Source organism: Callospermophilus lateralis, chromosome 1, assembly GCF_048772815.1.
Source record: "Callospermophilus lateralis isolate mCalLat2 chromosome 1, mCalLat2.hap1, whole genome shotgun sequence".
In the NCBI taxonomy this organism is placed as follows: Eukaryota; Metazoa; Chordata; class Mammalia; order Rodentia; family Sciuridae; genus Callospermophilus; species Callospermophilus lateralis.
In genome coordinates this window covers 139,309,677-139,325,551 of record NC_135305.1, presented here as the reverse complement: position 1 = coordinate 139,325,551, position 15,875 = coordinate 139,309,677, and the positions used below count along the sequence as shown (strand labels likewise).

Here is a 15,875-nt window from a genome sequence, read left to right as displayed (position 1 = left end):
TAAAGTCCTTTGTGGTGGGTGGAATACTGGGGATTGGACCCAGAGGCATTTTACCACGGGCTACATCCTCAGTCTTCTTTCTTTTTTAAATTTAGACAGGGTCTTGCTAAGTTACTAAATTCCCAAGGCTGGACCTTAGGGAATCCTCCTGCCTCAGTCTCCCAGGTCGCTGGGATTATAAGCATAGCTGGCAAGCCCTTCGGAATGAAAGTAACAGCTGGGTGAAGTGATGCATACTTTCAATCCTGGCAATTCAGGGAGGCTGAAGGGGCCTCCCCCTTCACAAGTTCAAAGACAGCCTCAGCAACTTAGTGAAACCCTATCTCAAAATAAAAAATAGAAAGGGCTGAGGATATGGCTCAGTGGTAAAGCACCCTGCATTCAATCCCCAGTACCCGCCCCCCACAAAAAAAAGACAGCAGCATGTGATTTTAGGGTGTTTGTTTGTCAGTTTATTTTCTTTGATGCTGGGGATTGAACTCAGGACCTTGCCCATGCTAGGCAAACACATTATATTCCCTGAAAACAATTAAGATTTTCAATGTTTAATATTATGTTTATTTTGAATTATATATCAAATAAGGCACCTTGATATTTTTAGAATTTAGAATGTCTAAATGACTTAAGAAGGTCTACTCTGGACTTGGCAGACCCTGTACTTGAGGGGGCCTCCAATCCAGGGTAGAGGGACAACAGTACAACCTGAGAGGCAATGAAAATGTTCTTTTGGACATGTCAGCAGGCATATCAAAGTTAACATGTACAAAGCAGAATTCTGATCTCTTCCTTTAAGCTGCTCCTCCTCTAGGCTTCTGAGTCAGCAAATTGGCATCTCCATTTACCAATTGCTCAAGATGGAATTTTTTTTTTTTTTTTTTTTTTTGAGAGGGAGAGAGAGAGAATTTTTAATATTTATTTTTTAGTTATCGGCAGATACAACATCTTTGGTTTTTTTTGTATGTGGTGCTGAGGATGGAACTCGGGCCGCACACATGCCAGGCGAGCATCCTACCACTTGAGCCACATCCCCAGCCCTCAAGACGGAAATTTTGAATTCTTCTTTGATTCTTCTCTTTACCTCACTCCTTATGTCTAATCAAATAAGTGCTGATGTCCCTGACTCCAAAACAGATTTCAAGGCATCTCTCCTGAAACCTCCACCTAAGCCCATTTCCCCCTCTAACAAGTATCATCTACCACTTCCTATTAGATCTCGCTGCTTCCACTACACTGGTTCCATGCCACAGCATTGTCTACAAAGGAAAAATGTGAAAGCAGAAAATAGATTATGTCCCAGTAGCTCAGGAGACTGAAGCAGAAGGATTGCAAGTTCAAGGCCAGCCTCAACAACTTAGTAAGGCCCTAAACAACTTAATGAGACCCTTTCTCTAAATAAAATATTTAAAAGGGCTGGGGAATGTGGTTCAGTGATTAAGCAACCCTGGGTTCAATCCCCAGTACTAAACAAAACAGATTATGCCAGTCTCCTGCTGAAAGTCACCACTGGTTTTTCACTTGCATTTAGGACAAGAGAATGGCTATCCTTCTGACAGGCAGAAACAGGATTCTAAGTAAACTATGTCAAAGCTGTCAGAATCAAAATGAAGTAACTTGTAATGCCCTAACCAAAATAAGTAAATAAAACCAGGAGGCTAGGAAGGAGGGGATCTCATGCAGGCTTCATAATAAGAACTATCATAAAAGACTCTGCCAGAACCACAACTTCACACAAGGACCACCACAACCTTACACAAAACTACTTCTGCAAAGATGTCTGCCCAGCAACTGTCTGTTCAATCTTGGACCAGTGTCTCCCTTGTTATTATTCCTTGTAGTTAAATATTGTTTCAAAATGGCATATATAATTCTCATTTTGACTTTATTATTATTATATGTTTTCTTATGTTTCCCAGGCTGGTGTTGAACTCTTAGACTCATGTGAGCCTTCTGACTCAGTCTCCCTAGTGCTGGGATTACTGATGTGTACCACCAATTCTGGGTCTCATTTCATCTTAAAAGTTTCCCTTTGCCTCGTTCTCGAGTATGCTCAAAGTTTACTATGGCACACATATTTCCCTTGTGATGCTCTGCAATTCCCAAATAAATATAGTGAGTTTTTTTTAGAATATCTCTGATTATCATTTAAATTAGAAACCAAACCCCAGAAACAAAGTGGGGGAGGCCAGAGTGACTCTTCCTTGACTCTTGTGTAGCCTCATGGCTTCTCGTAGCTCTTCTTCTGCCTCCCTTATGAAGAAAAATGTTCCCTGGATCATCTTATGGCCCAGGGCTATTCATAACATCTTCAGTACCTTTCAACCACAGTTTGTCTTCAGGTTCAGATTCTCAAGAGAGAGTCTGATTGGCTCAACCTGTGTCCATGCTTGAGATGCATCTAGTCATGGAGGGGAGAAAGAGTGGTAGCTAGTCTCTAAATATGGCCACAAACAATTCCTCCCATCTCAAAGTTGGGGAATATAACTTAGAGTGCTTGTCCAACATGTATGAGGCCCTAAGTTCCAATCCTGGTACCACAAAACAAAAAATTCCTCCCATCCCTATAAGCAAAGGAGACAGAATCCATTTCCCTCCCATTGAATCTGGGCAGGGACTGTGACTTTCTTTGACTAAGAGAGTGCCAAAGAAGTACTATTTGGGGACTTTTAAGCACCAGTCATAGCAACTCCAGTGGTTGTTGCTTCTTCCTTCTAGGAAGTCAGTGTATCTTTTCAAGCTGTAAGGAAGTGCAGACTAGATTACTGACTGCATGGTGAGAGGCTACAAGGAGAGATACCCTGGAGGAAGAGAACCTATTTGGAATGTTTTAGTTCTCAGTTGAAAGCAGTCACATGAGCAACTTCAGCCTATCATGTCAATCCCAGTGTCATGATAAATGATCTTTTGTTTGAAGCTATTTAAACCTTGGGGTATTTTGTACACAGCAAGAGATAACTGAAACAGGATAAGGACACACATATCTAGCACAATGTTCCAATAGTTTCCAAAAGTACTACTCCAGCTCTTCCCAGGGACGTGTGCCTCTGATGCTGGGATAGGGCCATGTTCTAATCTCCGTTGATGATGTAGCAATAGGACCTGAGAAGTGAGTGGGAATCATAGCAGCTGCTGTCTCTTGGAGCCTGAGGGCTTTCTTTTTTGGATCCTTTTTACTAATAGGTTTCTTGCTTTTGGACAGGTAGATAATGGCTACTCTGTAGCATCCACATTCGTTGTTAGCAATCAACCAGACTTAGAATAGCGATATGCCAATGGGACTAATCAATCGCAGTCAAGTGGTATTGCTGTGGTGGTAGTGGTGGTTGGCCTTAAGGACTGGGAATTGAGTCAAACATGTGCCCTAAAAGATCTGTGCCACAAGAGCTCTGTAGAAAAATGGGTCCCTGATCTACCCATTTTAGGATTCTGAATTATATAGGGTGTGGATGTGGCTAATGTCCAAGAGAACTCCCCTGCCAGACTCTAGAGGGAGCCCTTCTGTTGATATATCTTCATGTATAGTCAAGCTTGGCTGAGCAAGCCTGAACTCTATGCATTGAAAGAGAGGCAAAACAGACCCACCATGTGCCCCACAATGGCAACCTAGACAAGAAAAGTATAGTGTAGAGACTTTACATGTTTTCTTGTCTAGAGGGGAGAGATTGAATTGTTCTCTGAATGAAGTTTTATGAATAGGGCAATAAACAAGCTGCCCTACAAGGCAGAGGGAAAGGCAATGCTTTGCTGAAAGTACAAGATAGCCAGAAATCCCAGGATAACCTTGGAGAAGAAACTTGTCAATCACAGTAGAAGCCATGCCCTAGGGCAGCCAATCCACAGCCCAATTGACCAACAGCTACCACCACATGGCCTGGCATAGAAACTCCAGATTTTCTGGAGTTGGGTATTGGGAAACACAAATTAGAGATACAGGTAGCCATGAGAATAGCTGGAGAGGGTGAGACTGCATGTTTTTTGGCTGCAATGTGAGGCTGTGACATACCAAAGCAAGGAGGGAGCTGCTCCAGGCAGAGAAAGTTCCTAAAAAGCAGGAGTCATGATGCACAGGGACTGTGACTGAGGGGTGACCAGGAGTCCTAAGAGGGTTGAGGAACCAGAAAATTGCAGACTAGAGTTGAGAAGAACCACAGAACAAAGCAGGCAGAAAATAGAAGGAGGCTAGTCACGTGAGAGGAAAGCATTATAAGGCAGAGCACATGAGATTCCCCAGGGTCAGAGTGATACTAGCTTTCATGAAGGATAGCTGCAGCTGAGCTAGGTCCACCCTAAAGGTGCTACTAAAGGGCAGGAGCAGCTAGGCATGGTGGTACATACCTATAATCTCAGGGGCTTGGGAGTCTGAGGCAGGAGGAGCACAAGGTCAAAGTCAACCTCAGCAACTTAATGAGGCCCTAAGCAGTTTATAGAAACCCTGTCCCAAAATAAAAAATAAAACAAGCTGAGGGTATGGCTCAGTGGTAAAGCTCCCTGCGGGGTTCATCCCTGGTACCAAAAAAAAAAAAAAAAAAAAAAAAGGCAGGTGCAAGGAAGAAAAGAAAGGGAAGCAGAAATCTCAGAATGAGAAATGAACATATTTATTTCTGTTTCTCTCATTGGCTTCCCTGAGAGTATCAGCAGAAATTCTCATGGGTATTCTCATCCCATCCTGACCGCTGCTCAGGGCAGGGGCCAACTGAGTGGGAAGTCACTCCAAAAGAGCAGCAGCAGGAGCAGGGAATGGAGCACTTGGTGTGGCTTATGGGGACATCATGGGGGGTCATTGTGGCCCATGTCCACAGAGTAGTTAATGGTTGTCTCCAATCCAGGCTCAGGGAAGCTCTGGGACTCGCTGTCATACACAGAATACTGCTCACCCTCCTCCTTGTCCTCATCACTGCCCTCATCCTCATCCTCGACCTCATCCTCATCCTCATCACTGCCTTCATCCTCCTCCTTTTCCTCATCACTGCCCTCATTCTCATACTCGTCCTCATCCTCATCACCATACTCATCCTCATCACTGCCCTCATCCTCATACTTGTCCTCATCACTGTCCTTATCCTTGTCCTTGTCCTTATCACTATCAGTGCCCTTAACCTCATTCTTGTCCTCATCACTGTCCTTATCCTTGTCTTTGTCACTGCCATCAATGTCCTCGACATTCACCATTTCCTTGGACTCAGGAGGACTGAAGCCCATGCTGGTGGTGGATGACACAGACAGCTTGGGCTCTGATAGGCTTGTGGGTATCTTCCCCTCTTCTGTAGTAGGCTCCTGAGTGCTGTGTAGCTGGAGGATTGGTAGCTCAATGTTGAGGGAAGGGCCAGGCTGTATGGCCTGGGCCTGGGCCTGGGCCTGGGAATGGGCCTGGGCCCGGGTCTGGGAATAAGCCTGGGCCTGGGCCTGGGAATGGGTCTGGGCCTGGGAATGGGTCTGGGCCTGGGCCTGGGAATGGGTCTGGGCCTGGGCCTGGGCCTTGGTCCGGTCAGTTACTGGCTCAGGATGCATGGTAGATTGTGGGGTGAGGGGCACTGTGCTACGCCATGAGGGGCCAAAATGGGGAACACGATGGTGGGAGGTGCTGGCGTGGGAGGCACTGACCTGGGAAGCACCAACCTGGGAGATGCTACTGGGATGGTGGGCTCCCAGCCGCGAGGCCTGCCTTGAGGCCTGATGTAGCAAATGGTCCTCCTCCAGCTTGTGCAACAGGCAGCGCCAGTCTATCTTCGAGGACAGGCGGATATGGGAGCCCTTCACTTTCTTGAAGCCCAGGAAAAGGTCCATGAGTGTCTCAGTGATTGGGAAGGAGATGAAGCCAAGCTGCTTATTGAGGTTGTTCTCAAACTTGTACTTGCAGATGAGCAAGGAGACTGCCTGTTCAACCAAGAAGTTGATGAGCTCCTCGTACCAGGGGTTGGAGAGGTGGGACATGCTGGACTTGGATGAGATGGAAGGCAACGACTTCTTCTTCGTGAACTTGACACTGGGGCTCTATGTGGCAGCCAAGGAGGGAAAAGGAGACATGTCACATCTTGTTGGTCTTACCTTTCCTGCTGCCTTGTGACACCCATCACATCTCCTTGGCAGCCCCACCAGCCCAGCCTGTCACAAATATAGAAGTCATACTTATCACACTAAGGGTATAAACCCTACCACATTTTCTATGCTGATACTCAATAGCCAACCCTCATGATCACTTCACCTGCCTCACCTATTAGGCCTGCAGCAAAGCTAGGGACCTCAGTCATCGTGCCAGCAACCTGAGCCTGAAAAACCTGGGCTTCTACAAGCTGATGTTGCAGTCCATATTCAGAGAGAAGTACACCTGGACCTTGGTGAAGGCACAGTTGGGGGACTGCTAGAGTCCCACCAGGGTAAAATCACCTATATTGTCCACATAGTCCCCCTGGGCAACTTTCCCTAAGCAAATCAGAGAGGCTGGAGAGTCCTGCAGTTGAATTTAGAGGGAACTAGACTCTAGGATCCAGAGTCCCCACAAGGGACAAGACCCTTTCCATGTGGGAAGACCTCCAAGATTCACATACAAACATTAAAAAAATATATCCAGGATAAAAAATAGCCTTTATTCATCTTTGACAATATTTAGTAGTAGCTAGGCCAGGATTCCTGGTATTCCAGCACCTTGTACTATGCCCAGCAGGTTTCCATAATGCAGGTCAAGAGAGACCTTGATCTTGGGCACCTGCCAGTGACAGTGGCTGCTAGGAGTGGTGGGTAACAGGGTCATTGCCCTTCAAATTTGTCCTCAAGTTTCCATGCCCCACTCTTGAGGGGATTACCTTTGAACTCAATGAAGCCGAAGAGGAGAGGATGGGGAAAAGGTAGGAGGAAAGAGGGTGGGAGGAGACAAGTGGAGGTGGGACTGGTCCCCTGAGGCAACCCTGACTAGATGCCAACTCCACTGTGATTCCAGGTGCAGGCAGGGTGAGATGCAAGCCATGGCAAGGCTTGGTTTTCTGGCTGGAACTCTGGAACACAGGTGTTTTCTGTAATTTGGGATCTAAGTCAGGAGTCCCCTGCCTGGGGTGAAGTGAGGGGCTAGGGACATTGGTCTCTTCTGTAGGTTTCACCTTGAGCCTGAGTTTGGTGGCCACCTGAGCATTAGACACAGGGGGGGAGCCCCGTTTGCCCTTAGTTTTTCTGGGAGTTATCTTGGAGCTGGAGGCTCTACTGAGGAAAGAATCATAGTGCTCCCTTCTCCTGGTGGGTGTGACCATCCTGGAGTCTTGTGGTAGCAAGTTAAATGACAATGCTGGGTTGGGATCGCAGTTGACAGGAAAAAGAGGGCAGCCATCTGGGCGACGGGCACAACTGAGCTTGTCCACAGCCTGGCTGACCACAGTCTGCAGAGCAGGAAAGAGGTGGTGCTTAGCCAGGAAGTCCAGGGTGCAATGGGGCTGACGGACTGAACAGTAGCCAGGCAAGTCAAAGGATGCTGGCTGGCTCAGCAAAGATTTCATCTCCTTGTTGAATTCTCGTTTGAGGAAAAACAGCTCTCGTTCTCCAGGTCCCATCTCTGATGCTTCAGGAGTGCCTGGTCTGGAGCCCAGCAGCCCTGAGAACCAAGACAATGGCTGCTCCCGGGTCCGCTGGCTGCTGGCCTGGCTGCCCAGTGAGTCCCATAGCAGGGAGTCCCTCTTGGAACTGGGCTGACTCAGGCCTTTCTGCAGAGAGAGAGAGGGGGAGGGGATTCTGAGAGGTGTCCAGAAGCAGCCAAGCATGCTTGGCCCTGGCCTGTCCATCCCCCCCAATAGCCCCAGTCATGGACCCAGATCTCACCCCTTTCTTCTCCAACCGCCGTAGTCGCTTGAGGTTTTTCTCCAGTAGAAGTTTGTCCCTCATGGGTGGCACTGAGCCTAAGCCTTGTGCACCCAAGTCACTGTTCCAGCTGTGGGAGCCCAGACAGCCAGCTGTGAGGCTGCTATGGGAGTCAGACATGGAGCTGGAGCAAGATGGGTAATTGTTGGGGCGTCCAGTACAGAGGCTAGGCTGAGCACGGTGTCGGTGCACAGTGCTGAAGCTGGGTCGAACACGTGGCCGCCTACCACTTGGCACCTCAATTGGGTCCTGGACCTCTACCAGTGGCACCCCAGCCTCTGTCTTCATAGCAGCCATGCGCTCTGTTGCCTCCTCCACCACTGTCTGTAGGCTGTCTAACACCTGGCCCTCAGTCAGGAAATCCAAGAAGCTACCAAAAGCCTGAGGGCCCTTAGCAGTTTGGCGGTGGCCCCGGTAAGCTGAGTTGCCATCCATTGATGGTGGGTGGGGCATACGACCCAGCTTGGAGGCTGACCCCATTTCTGGCAACAGTGGCTTCTTGGGTGGCTGCACCTAAGCAGACAGGCTTTTCACAGTTTGCAGGATGCCCTGCAGGGGAGGGAGGTCCCTGTCCTAGGGGGCTGCTAGGAGCTAGATGGAGATTGAACAGTGGAAGAAATTCCAGTTTTGTTTTTTTGGTTTTGGTGGTGCTGGTGATTGAACCCAGGGTCTTGAGTGTGCTAGGCAAGAGCTCCACCACCGAGCTAAATTCAAAGCCCAGGAATTGCATTTTAGAGTATGCTAATCCTGGGTTTGGACCCTGACTCTGCCATCTTCAGGCTGTGTGACAACATCCACAATAGCCCCTTTTGAGGTTCAACCCCCACTTTCACAAATAAGGATCTATTTATGATTTCCCTTAAATGTTCCCCAAACCTACATTTCATGTACACAAGACCTAGTCTGAAAGCCCACTTCTACCCTTGTATGTGGTGTGATTGGGCAAATGATAAAACCCCTCTGAGTCTCTGTGGTTCTGAATCTCTGCAAGGAGCAAGCCATCCCTGTCTCCACTGCTGTGATGCAGAGAACATAGGAGATCTGAGCCCTGTTTTACATATGGTTGCTTCTCTAACTTGAGTCCTGGACTCTGAGATGACACCATGCTCATACTCAGAGTTCCTAGTTGATCCAAGTCCCTCTTGTGACACTGGAGTCAGGGGACATTGGGAATGAAATCAAGGGAGATCAGGGCCCAGTAAGGGGTTGTAGACAGGTCAAGCCTATAATAAGGACTTCACTAAGAGGACCAGAGAGGAGATCAATAGGAAACAAGAACGAGTATTAGTAGTCAGTGGCATCAGGCTCGGATCCTGCTAGGCACACTTACCCGTGTCATGTACGTGCTGTGGCCAGCCTCGTCGTCGGCCAGGTATCCTGAGTGGTGGCGACAGCTGGCCATAATGCAAGCAGCCAAGCCCACTGTCCGCCTTCTCTCTTCAGTTCCACAACAGATTCCACTCTGCAGGACGCGGGAAAATGGCGTAAGAGTCTCGAGGATGCGCCCAGGCTTCCACGAGTCCGAGTTTCTTTCCGTCCGTCCCTGACTATGTCAGTGGCCCTGGGGTCCGCCGGTACCTCGCTTCCCACACTCCGTGTCCTTTATAACTCTTCCTCTGCTCGGAGCCCCCTAGGCGTCCACGGACTGCCCCCAATTGGAATCGTAAGGGTGGGGATCTCCGGGGAAGTCGGTATCCTGTCTCAGTGGTCTCTGGATCAGGATGCGTCTGACCCTCTCTCCTCCTAAACCGGGGCCTCCTGGCGTCCCACCCTGGCTTATGATCAACCCGCTCACCAGAGTCCTACCTTGCTTGGCTAGCTTGTGTGGTCTGCGCGCGCTAATTGACCACCTCACAGAGAGCTGGATTGTGTTGGGGGCGGGGGCTCCCTGCTCGATTATTTAAATACCGCCCCCTGATTGGTTAACAAGGGTCCTTTTGCCCACTTGCTTCCTACGACACAATAGTTGGGGGCGGGGCCACGCTGACTCCTCTCCCACTCCCACTGCCTTCACAGTCACCGTCGACCCCGGTGGCTGTGGATTTCGCTCTCTGGCCAGGGGCTCTGAATCTGGGGAATCGGATTTGTGACCCTAAACTGCCCCAAAATGAGTCCAAGGGCAAAAGCCATGGCCTCCAACCTCAATACAAACACACCTTCCTCAGTTTCTCCCTGGTAGTTGCAAAACCCTCGGCTTCCTGCTCTTATTTTTTCTTTCCAGGGGCCTGCTCCCCTTGCCCAAGGTAATAGACCACAGAGTCCGTCTGAGCCCTTTTCTGCAGTCTTCCTGAGAACAGAAGAAAAAGTCCCAGCTCTCAGTTACAGGCCTGGCCAGCTTCAATTCCTGGCTGTGCTGTTTCTTGAGGGTGTGATTCAACCTGAGCATAGACTCCTTGTTTGAAAATAGGACTAACATCCTTCCACATAGGGAGTACAGGATTACATAAAATCTTCATACAACACACTTGACACCCTAAGAGAGGCCCTATATAACATTACCACATTCCCTTTCCTTTCCCCTTCTGTCCAACAGATTCACCACAAACCCCATGCCAGAGTCTACCACAGCATGTTGTTACTTGTCTACCAAATGGTGCTCCTTTGGGGCAAGGACTGAGACAGTCAGCCCTGTCCAGTGCCTGGCACCCAGGAGGTGCTTAATAAATGCTATCTTCCACTTTACAACCTCAGGACTTCTGGCCTTTCCAGGATCAGCTTCCCAGTGGAGAATGGTAGTTAGTTGAGGTCTGCTAATTCAATAATTAGTATGATTGAACACAACAGTTGGTATGTCAAGAGCTTGGCTGAAGGACTTTTTGAATCCTCCAATATCTATAAGGCTCCATGAGGTATTATTTGTTATTCTCAAGTTCTACTCTACCTTCTCTTCCCCTAAGAGGACTAAGAGGATCAGAGGAGGCCTAGATGTAGGCCCAGAGTTGCAGGGACTAATCCCAGATTCACTACTCCTCCCCTCTCTGACACTCAGTTTCCTTATCTGTAAAACACAAATGACATTACCAATCTCAAAGATTGGACACAAATACCATGATTTCCATAGTGAAAAATAAATCAAGAGAGTCACATTACAATGAAAACTGTTTGTCATCATGGTAACTAGTGACATAATCATGGGTAAGGAAAGGCTTTCTGGACCCAAAGAGCAAAAAAATTAAGTTATAAATGTAAAACTTGTTACTTTGGATGGAGCTCCAAAGAGACACAGAGGCTAATGCTTTCTCAAATGAAGACATTATCATGACATAGATGTTCATTTTCTTGTTTAGAGCTTTACTAAGGAAATGTCTCTTCTTAGAAAAATAAGTAAAGGACAATAGGCAATTTTAAAAAAATCAAAATAGTTAATAACATGAAAAATGTTCATAGGCACTGGTATACAAAAAAAAAAAAAAATTACAAGAATGCAATAGCATTGATGTGATCATCTTTGGATGGTGAAGTGAAATTAGGTGTGTTTATCTTCTTAGAGAATACTGGAAGTACACTACCCAGAAAGTTAGCAATGGTGATCTCTGGAAAGAGTAAAGGAGTTTTTCTCCCTTTCCTTTCCTTTCTTTTTCTTTTATGTTGCTATTTTAAACAAAGAAAAAAACCACACAAAAAATAAATAAAACCCCATTTCTCAACGTTCACCTTTTTCTTTTTCTTCTTCTTCTTCTTCTTCTTCTTCGGTTCTGGGGATTAAACCCAGGGGAGCTTAACCACTGAGACACTTCCCCAGCCCTTTTTATTTTGAGACATTTTTGCTAAGTTGCTCAGGGCCTCACTAAATTGCTGAGACTGGCTTTAAACTTGCGGTCCTCCTGCCTCAACGCCCCCCCTCCAGGTACTGGGATTACAGGCGTGCGTCAAGGCGCCCCGCTCTGCCGTTCACTTTATTGGTGAAGGAAAGTTCGTCCTGTTGTAATTATATATGCAGTCTTGAACTAGTTCCAACAGAGCAAAGTCGGCGGAGTGGTTACAGAGCCAATTAGGAACCACTAGGTGGTGACAACAAAGGCGAAGGATAGCCGCGTCTAGGCGTGTGCGTCAGGGCGGGGTTTTGGGCAGCGTTCTTGGGCGGGGCCGGCTGTCTAGACCACACCCCTCAAGTCTCCATCAAAGGTTTGAAGCTGCCATGGCTGGTCCGCGCGTGCGGCTGGTGGTCACCGCAGATGACTTCGGTTACTGTCCGCGGCGCGATGAGGGCATCGTGGAGGCCTTCCTGGCAGGGACTGTGACCAGTGTGTCCCTGCTGGTTAACGGCGCGACCGCGGAGAGCGCGGCGGAGCTGGCCCGCAGGTGAGGGCGTCCCCTTACTGGATCCAACGGGTTTGGGGATGCATTTGCCCCGCGGCGTGTGGGCTCCAGATCCTGCTCCGCCCACAGGCACAGCATCCCCACAGGCCTCCACGCCAACCTGTCCGAAGGTCGACCTGTAGGCCCAGCCCGCCTAGGCGCCTCGTCGCTGCTAAGCCGCGAAGGCTTCTTTCTGGGCAAGATGGGATTCCGGGAGGCGGTAGCTGCCGGAGACGTGGCTTTGCCTCAGGTGCGGAGGTGCGGCTGCAGGAGGATGCATGCGTTGACCCCAAAGCTCAGCCCGGAGGTTACCGTGAAGTCGTTAGGGACAGGAGCGGCAAGATCCTTCTCTTATTCAGTCTTACAGTTGTACAAGGAGGGAATCTTCTGTAGCTGCTCCCTGAAGCTCAAATGTCTATGCTTCTCCTTCAAGGTGCGGGAGGAGCTAGAGGCCCAATTAAGCCGCTTCCGGGAATTGCTGGGCAGGGACCCTACGCATGTGGACGGACATCAGCATGTGCACGTACTCCCAGGTTCGTGGGTTCAAGCTCCCAGGTCGGGGGGCTTTGCTCCCAGGTGAGGAGATGTGCTCCTCTCTGAGGCGGCTTCGTTAGCAGGTGTGTGTCAGGTGTTTGCCGAGTCGCTGCAGGCTTTTGGGGTGCGCTTCACACGACTGCCGCTAGAACGTGGTGTGAGCGGCTGCGCGTGGCTGGAAGACCCAGCCCGTGCCTTCGCCTGCACAGTGGAGCGCGATGCCAGGGCAGCTATGGGTCCTTTCTCCCGTCATGGCCTATGGTGAGCACCGGTCTCCCAATCCCGACCCCATCCCCAGAGTCCCAAGGGTTGGTTCACTTGTCCAGAGAGTCCCTTTTTCAACCTGGAAAAAGGTCAGGCATCGACTGGCTGCCCCACTCTAGTTCCTTCCCGCCCTGACCCCTAACTAGCCTTCAGGATCTTCCTGCTCTGCCATTGATGCCCCAGCACCTACAGGTGGACGGATGCTTTCGTGGGCCTGAGCACTTGCGGCCGACACATGTCTGCTCACCGTGTACTGGGGGCGCTGGCGAGAGCCTTGGAAGGTATCCCTGCAGGCCATGCCCTGACAGCAGAGCTGATGGCACACCCTGGTTACCCCAGTGTGCCTCCAGCCGGGGGCTGCGGTGAGGGCCCTGATGCTTTCTCCTGCTCTTGGGAGAGGCTGCATGAGCTGCGGGTCCTCACAGCGCCCACTCTGCGGGCCCAGCTTGCCCAAGATGGCGTGCAGCTCTGCGCCCTTGACGACCTGGATTCCAAGAGGCCCCGGGAGTCCTCTGCAAGGCCACTCTGGACCCCTTCTTGGAGCCCTTCCCCACCATAACTCCGACAGTGAGCCCATCGCTAATGCCCCTTATAGGTGTGGAGGAAAGGGGCCAGAATAACCTCTGGCACAGCCTGGAACCATGGCCTGGGCAGGAACCCACTTCCCACAGTGAGACACTGCCTGCTTTGTGCCCAGGTCCTCATGGTTCAGAGTAACAGCCAGGTATTAAGGAAGCCACTCTTGGCTGCATGCAGTCCCAGACAATGACATCTGGGCCTACAGAGCATTTGGTGACAATTCACATTGTAATGTAAACCCCTGACTGGGCAGGGGCAGTGGGCAGGGATTGGCTGTAAATAAAATGTGTCTTTCAGACTTGGGTGGTTTGTAAACAGTGCTTGGGAAACCATGAAACAAGAATGTACACAGCAACTCCTTTGTGGCCCAGACCAAGTCAATATTCTATGCAAATATTCTGTGTTCTGGTTTTGTTTATGCTTAGGGATGTGTTTGGTGGGTTTTTGTTTGTTTGTTTTGTTTTTTTGGTTTTTGGTACTGGGGGTGCTTTTACCACTGAGTTATATCCCTAGGCCTTATTATTTGTTTTGGAATTTTGAGACAGGGTCTCACTAAGTTGCTTAAGCCCTTGATAAGTTCCTAAGGCTGGCCTCCAACTTACCATCCTCCTGCCTTAGCCTTCCAGTCACTGGTATTACAGGCATGTGTGACTGTGCCTCACTGGTTAGATTCTCGCTATGTCATCCAGTCTGGCCTCAAACTTCTGGGCTCAAGCAATCCTCCATCCTTAGTCTTCCAAGTAGTTATAGAACTACAGGCACATACCACCGCACCCACCAATACTAAAGTGGTTTTTATTATTGTTGTTTTGGTACTGGGAACTGAACTCATTGGTACTCTACCACTGAGCTGCATTCCTAGTCCTTTTCATTTTTTAGTTTGAGGCAAGATTTCACTAAGTTGCTGAGGCTGGTCTTGAATTTGGGATTCTCCTGCCTCAACCTCCCAAGTAGTTGGTATTACAGGTCATGTGCCACCTCACCTGGCTTATTTTTCCTTTATTCTTTTTATAAGGAATGGGAATAGGATTGTCTCATCAAACTGCTTTTTGGGAGGCATGGTAACTTCAATTTTTACTTAAAAAGAGGTCATCTGTTCTAAATAAGTCATTCTATGGGACAGGTGTGAGGAGGCCCCCCTTTAAGGCAAGCTTAAAGGATGTTTAAATTTTTCCAGGAAGGGCAGTCTTCTGTGGAAATGGGAACCTGGGATTTCTAACTGGGCCTGGTGACAGGGTCACCATATTAATATGGTTCAGGGTCCCTGAGACATGCAGAGTAGGTAGGGAAGACAGTAGGGAACTTGAGAGAAAAGAGTCCTTCTGCCCAACTCCAAAGGATAGTAAGACAGGTGGAACACTACATGGTCCTTTTTGTCCCATTTAATTTCATGTGTCTCTATTTTACAGACCTAGAGGTTGGAGTGATAAGGTAGGGCTTTGGACATACTGATTTATTTATTTGAAGTGCACTGGACCCTGGCCTGTTATCAATCCATGAGATCAGGTGTCAAGAGAGTTCTTACTCTGAACACGGATAGTCTAAAGGGACAAGTGGTTTGTTTTTGTTTTGCTACTGGGGATTGAAACCAGGGTTGCTTTACCACAGAGCCATATCAAGGGTCTTTTTAATTTTTTTAAGACCAGATCTTGCTAAGTTGCTGGGATTACAGGCACGTGCCACTGTACCCAGCTTTCTGAAAGGGTCAAGGTATCCTAGTCCTTCTTCCTGCATGCACTTATCCATGTCTCCATCCCCTTGACCATGGCTTTAGCTCACCTCCCTCCACATCTTTTTCTGGCTCTATGCTGGTCTTCCATCCTAACCCTCCAGTTGACCTTGACTCTGACAACTACAGCACTTTTCTACTTCCTTTCCCTCATGCTTGTGAACAGGAATCACTGTGAGTTTAGACCCATCTGCTGTCTAGCATTTACCTCATTGCTTTGGCCCTGGGTGATCTGGTTACACTCATGAAGTCTGCTGGCTGAGGCCTTGGAGTGGCCTTGTTCTACTATGGGGTGTTCAGAGGAATAAGTAACTGTTTAGGTAGCTTGAAAGAGAGGTGCAAGAGTAGGCAGGAGGGCTTAGGGTTCTGCACAAATGTTAGATAAAACTGTATAAGTGGCTATTGTCACCCAGGGAAGGAAGATGAGCAAAGATGGATGTTTAGAACAACCCTAGGGACCTTAGGAATTTAAGATAAAGGGAGGGTATGGCAAGACTGGTAGGAGAATCAGGTAACCAAGGACCACCTCACAAGGGAAGGGAAAGTAATAAGGACCTGTTGGAGTGGTTACTGGTGGTCTACTAGCATGGCTGGGTAGGAGTAGGGTATTTCATATGCCAAACTGCTGTGCAGA

The 15,875-nt window shown here is 48.7% G+C and overlaps 2 protein-coding genes across 2 annotated transcripts; one reads left to right on the top strand and one right to left on the bottom strand.

The window, feature by feature from the left end:
* Positions 1-4,732: 4,732 nt before the first annotated feature.
* Ccdc116 (coiled-coil domain containing 116) lies at positions 4,733-9,264 on the bottom strand. Its single transcript, XM_076867170.1, has 4 exons — positions 9,167-9,264; positions 7,798-8,343; positions 7,089-7,682; positions 4,733-5,988 (listed from the first exon to the last, which is right to left on the bottom strand). The coding sequence occupies exons 1-4, from the start codon at positions 9,236-9,238 to the stop codon at positions 4,765-4,767; spliced, it is 2,436 nt and encodes an 811-aa protein (XP_076723285.1). The 5' UTR covers positions 9,239-9,264; the 3' UTR covers positions 4,733-4,764.
* Positions 9,265-11,974: 2,710 nt separating this feature from the next.
* Positions 11,975-13,773, top strand: Ydjc (YdjC chitooligosaccharide deacetylase homolog). Its single transcript, XM_076867157.1, is given in 6 exon segments — positions 11,975-12,138; positions 12,226-12,385; positions 12,569-12,668; positions 12,753-12,930; positions 13,126-13,442; positions 13,445-13,773. Coding segments are annotated over 6 exon segments (1,125 nt in total). The 3' UTR covers positions 13,651-13,773.
* The last annotated feature ends 2,102 nt before the right edge of the window (positions 13,774-15,875 follow it).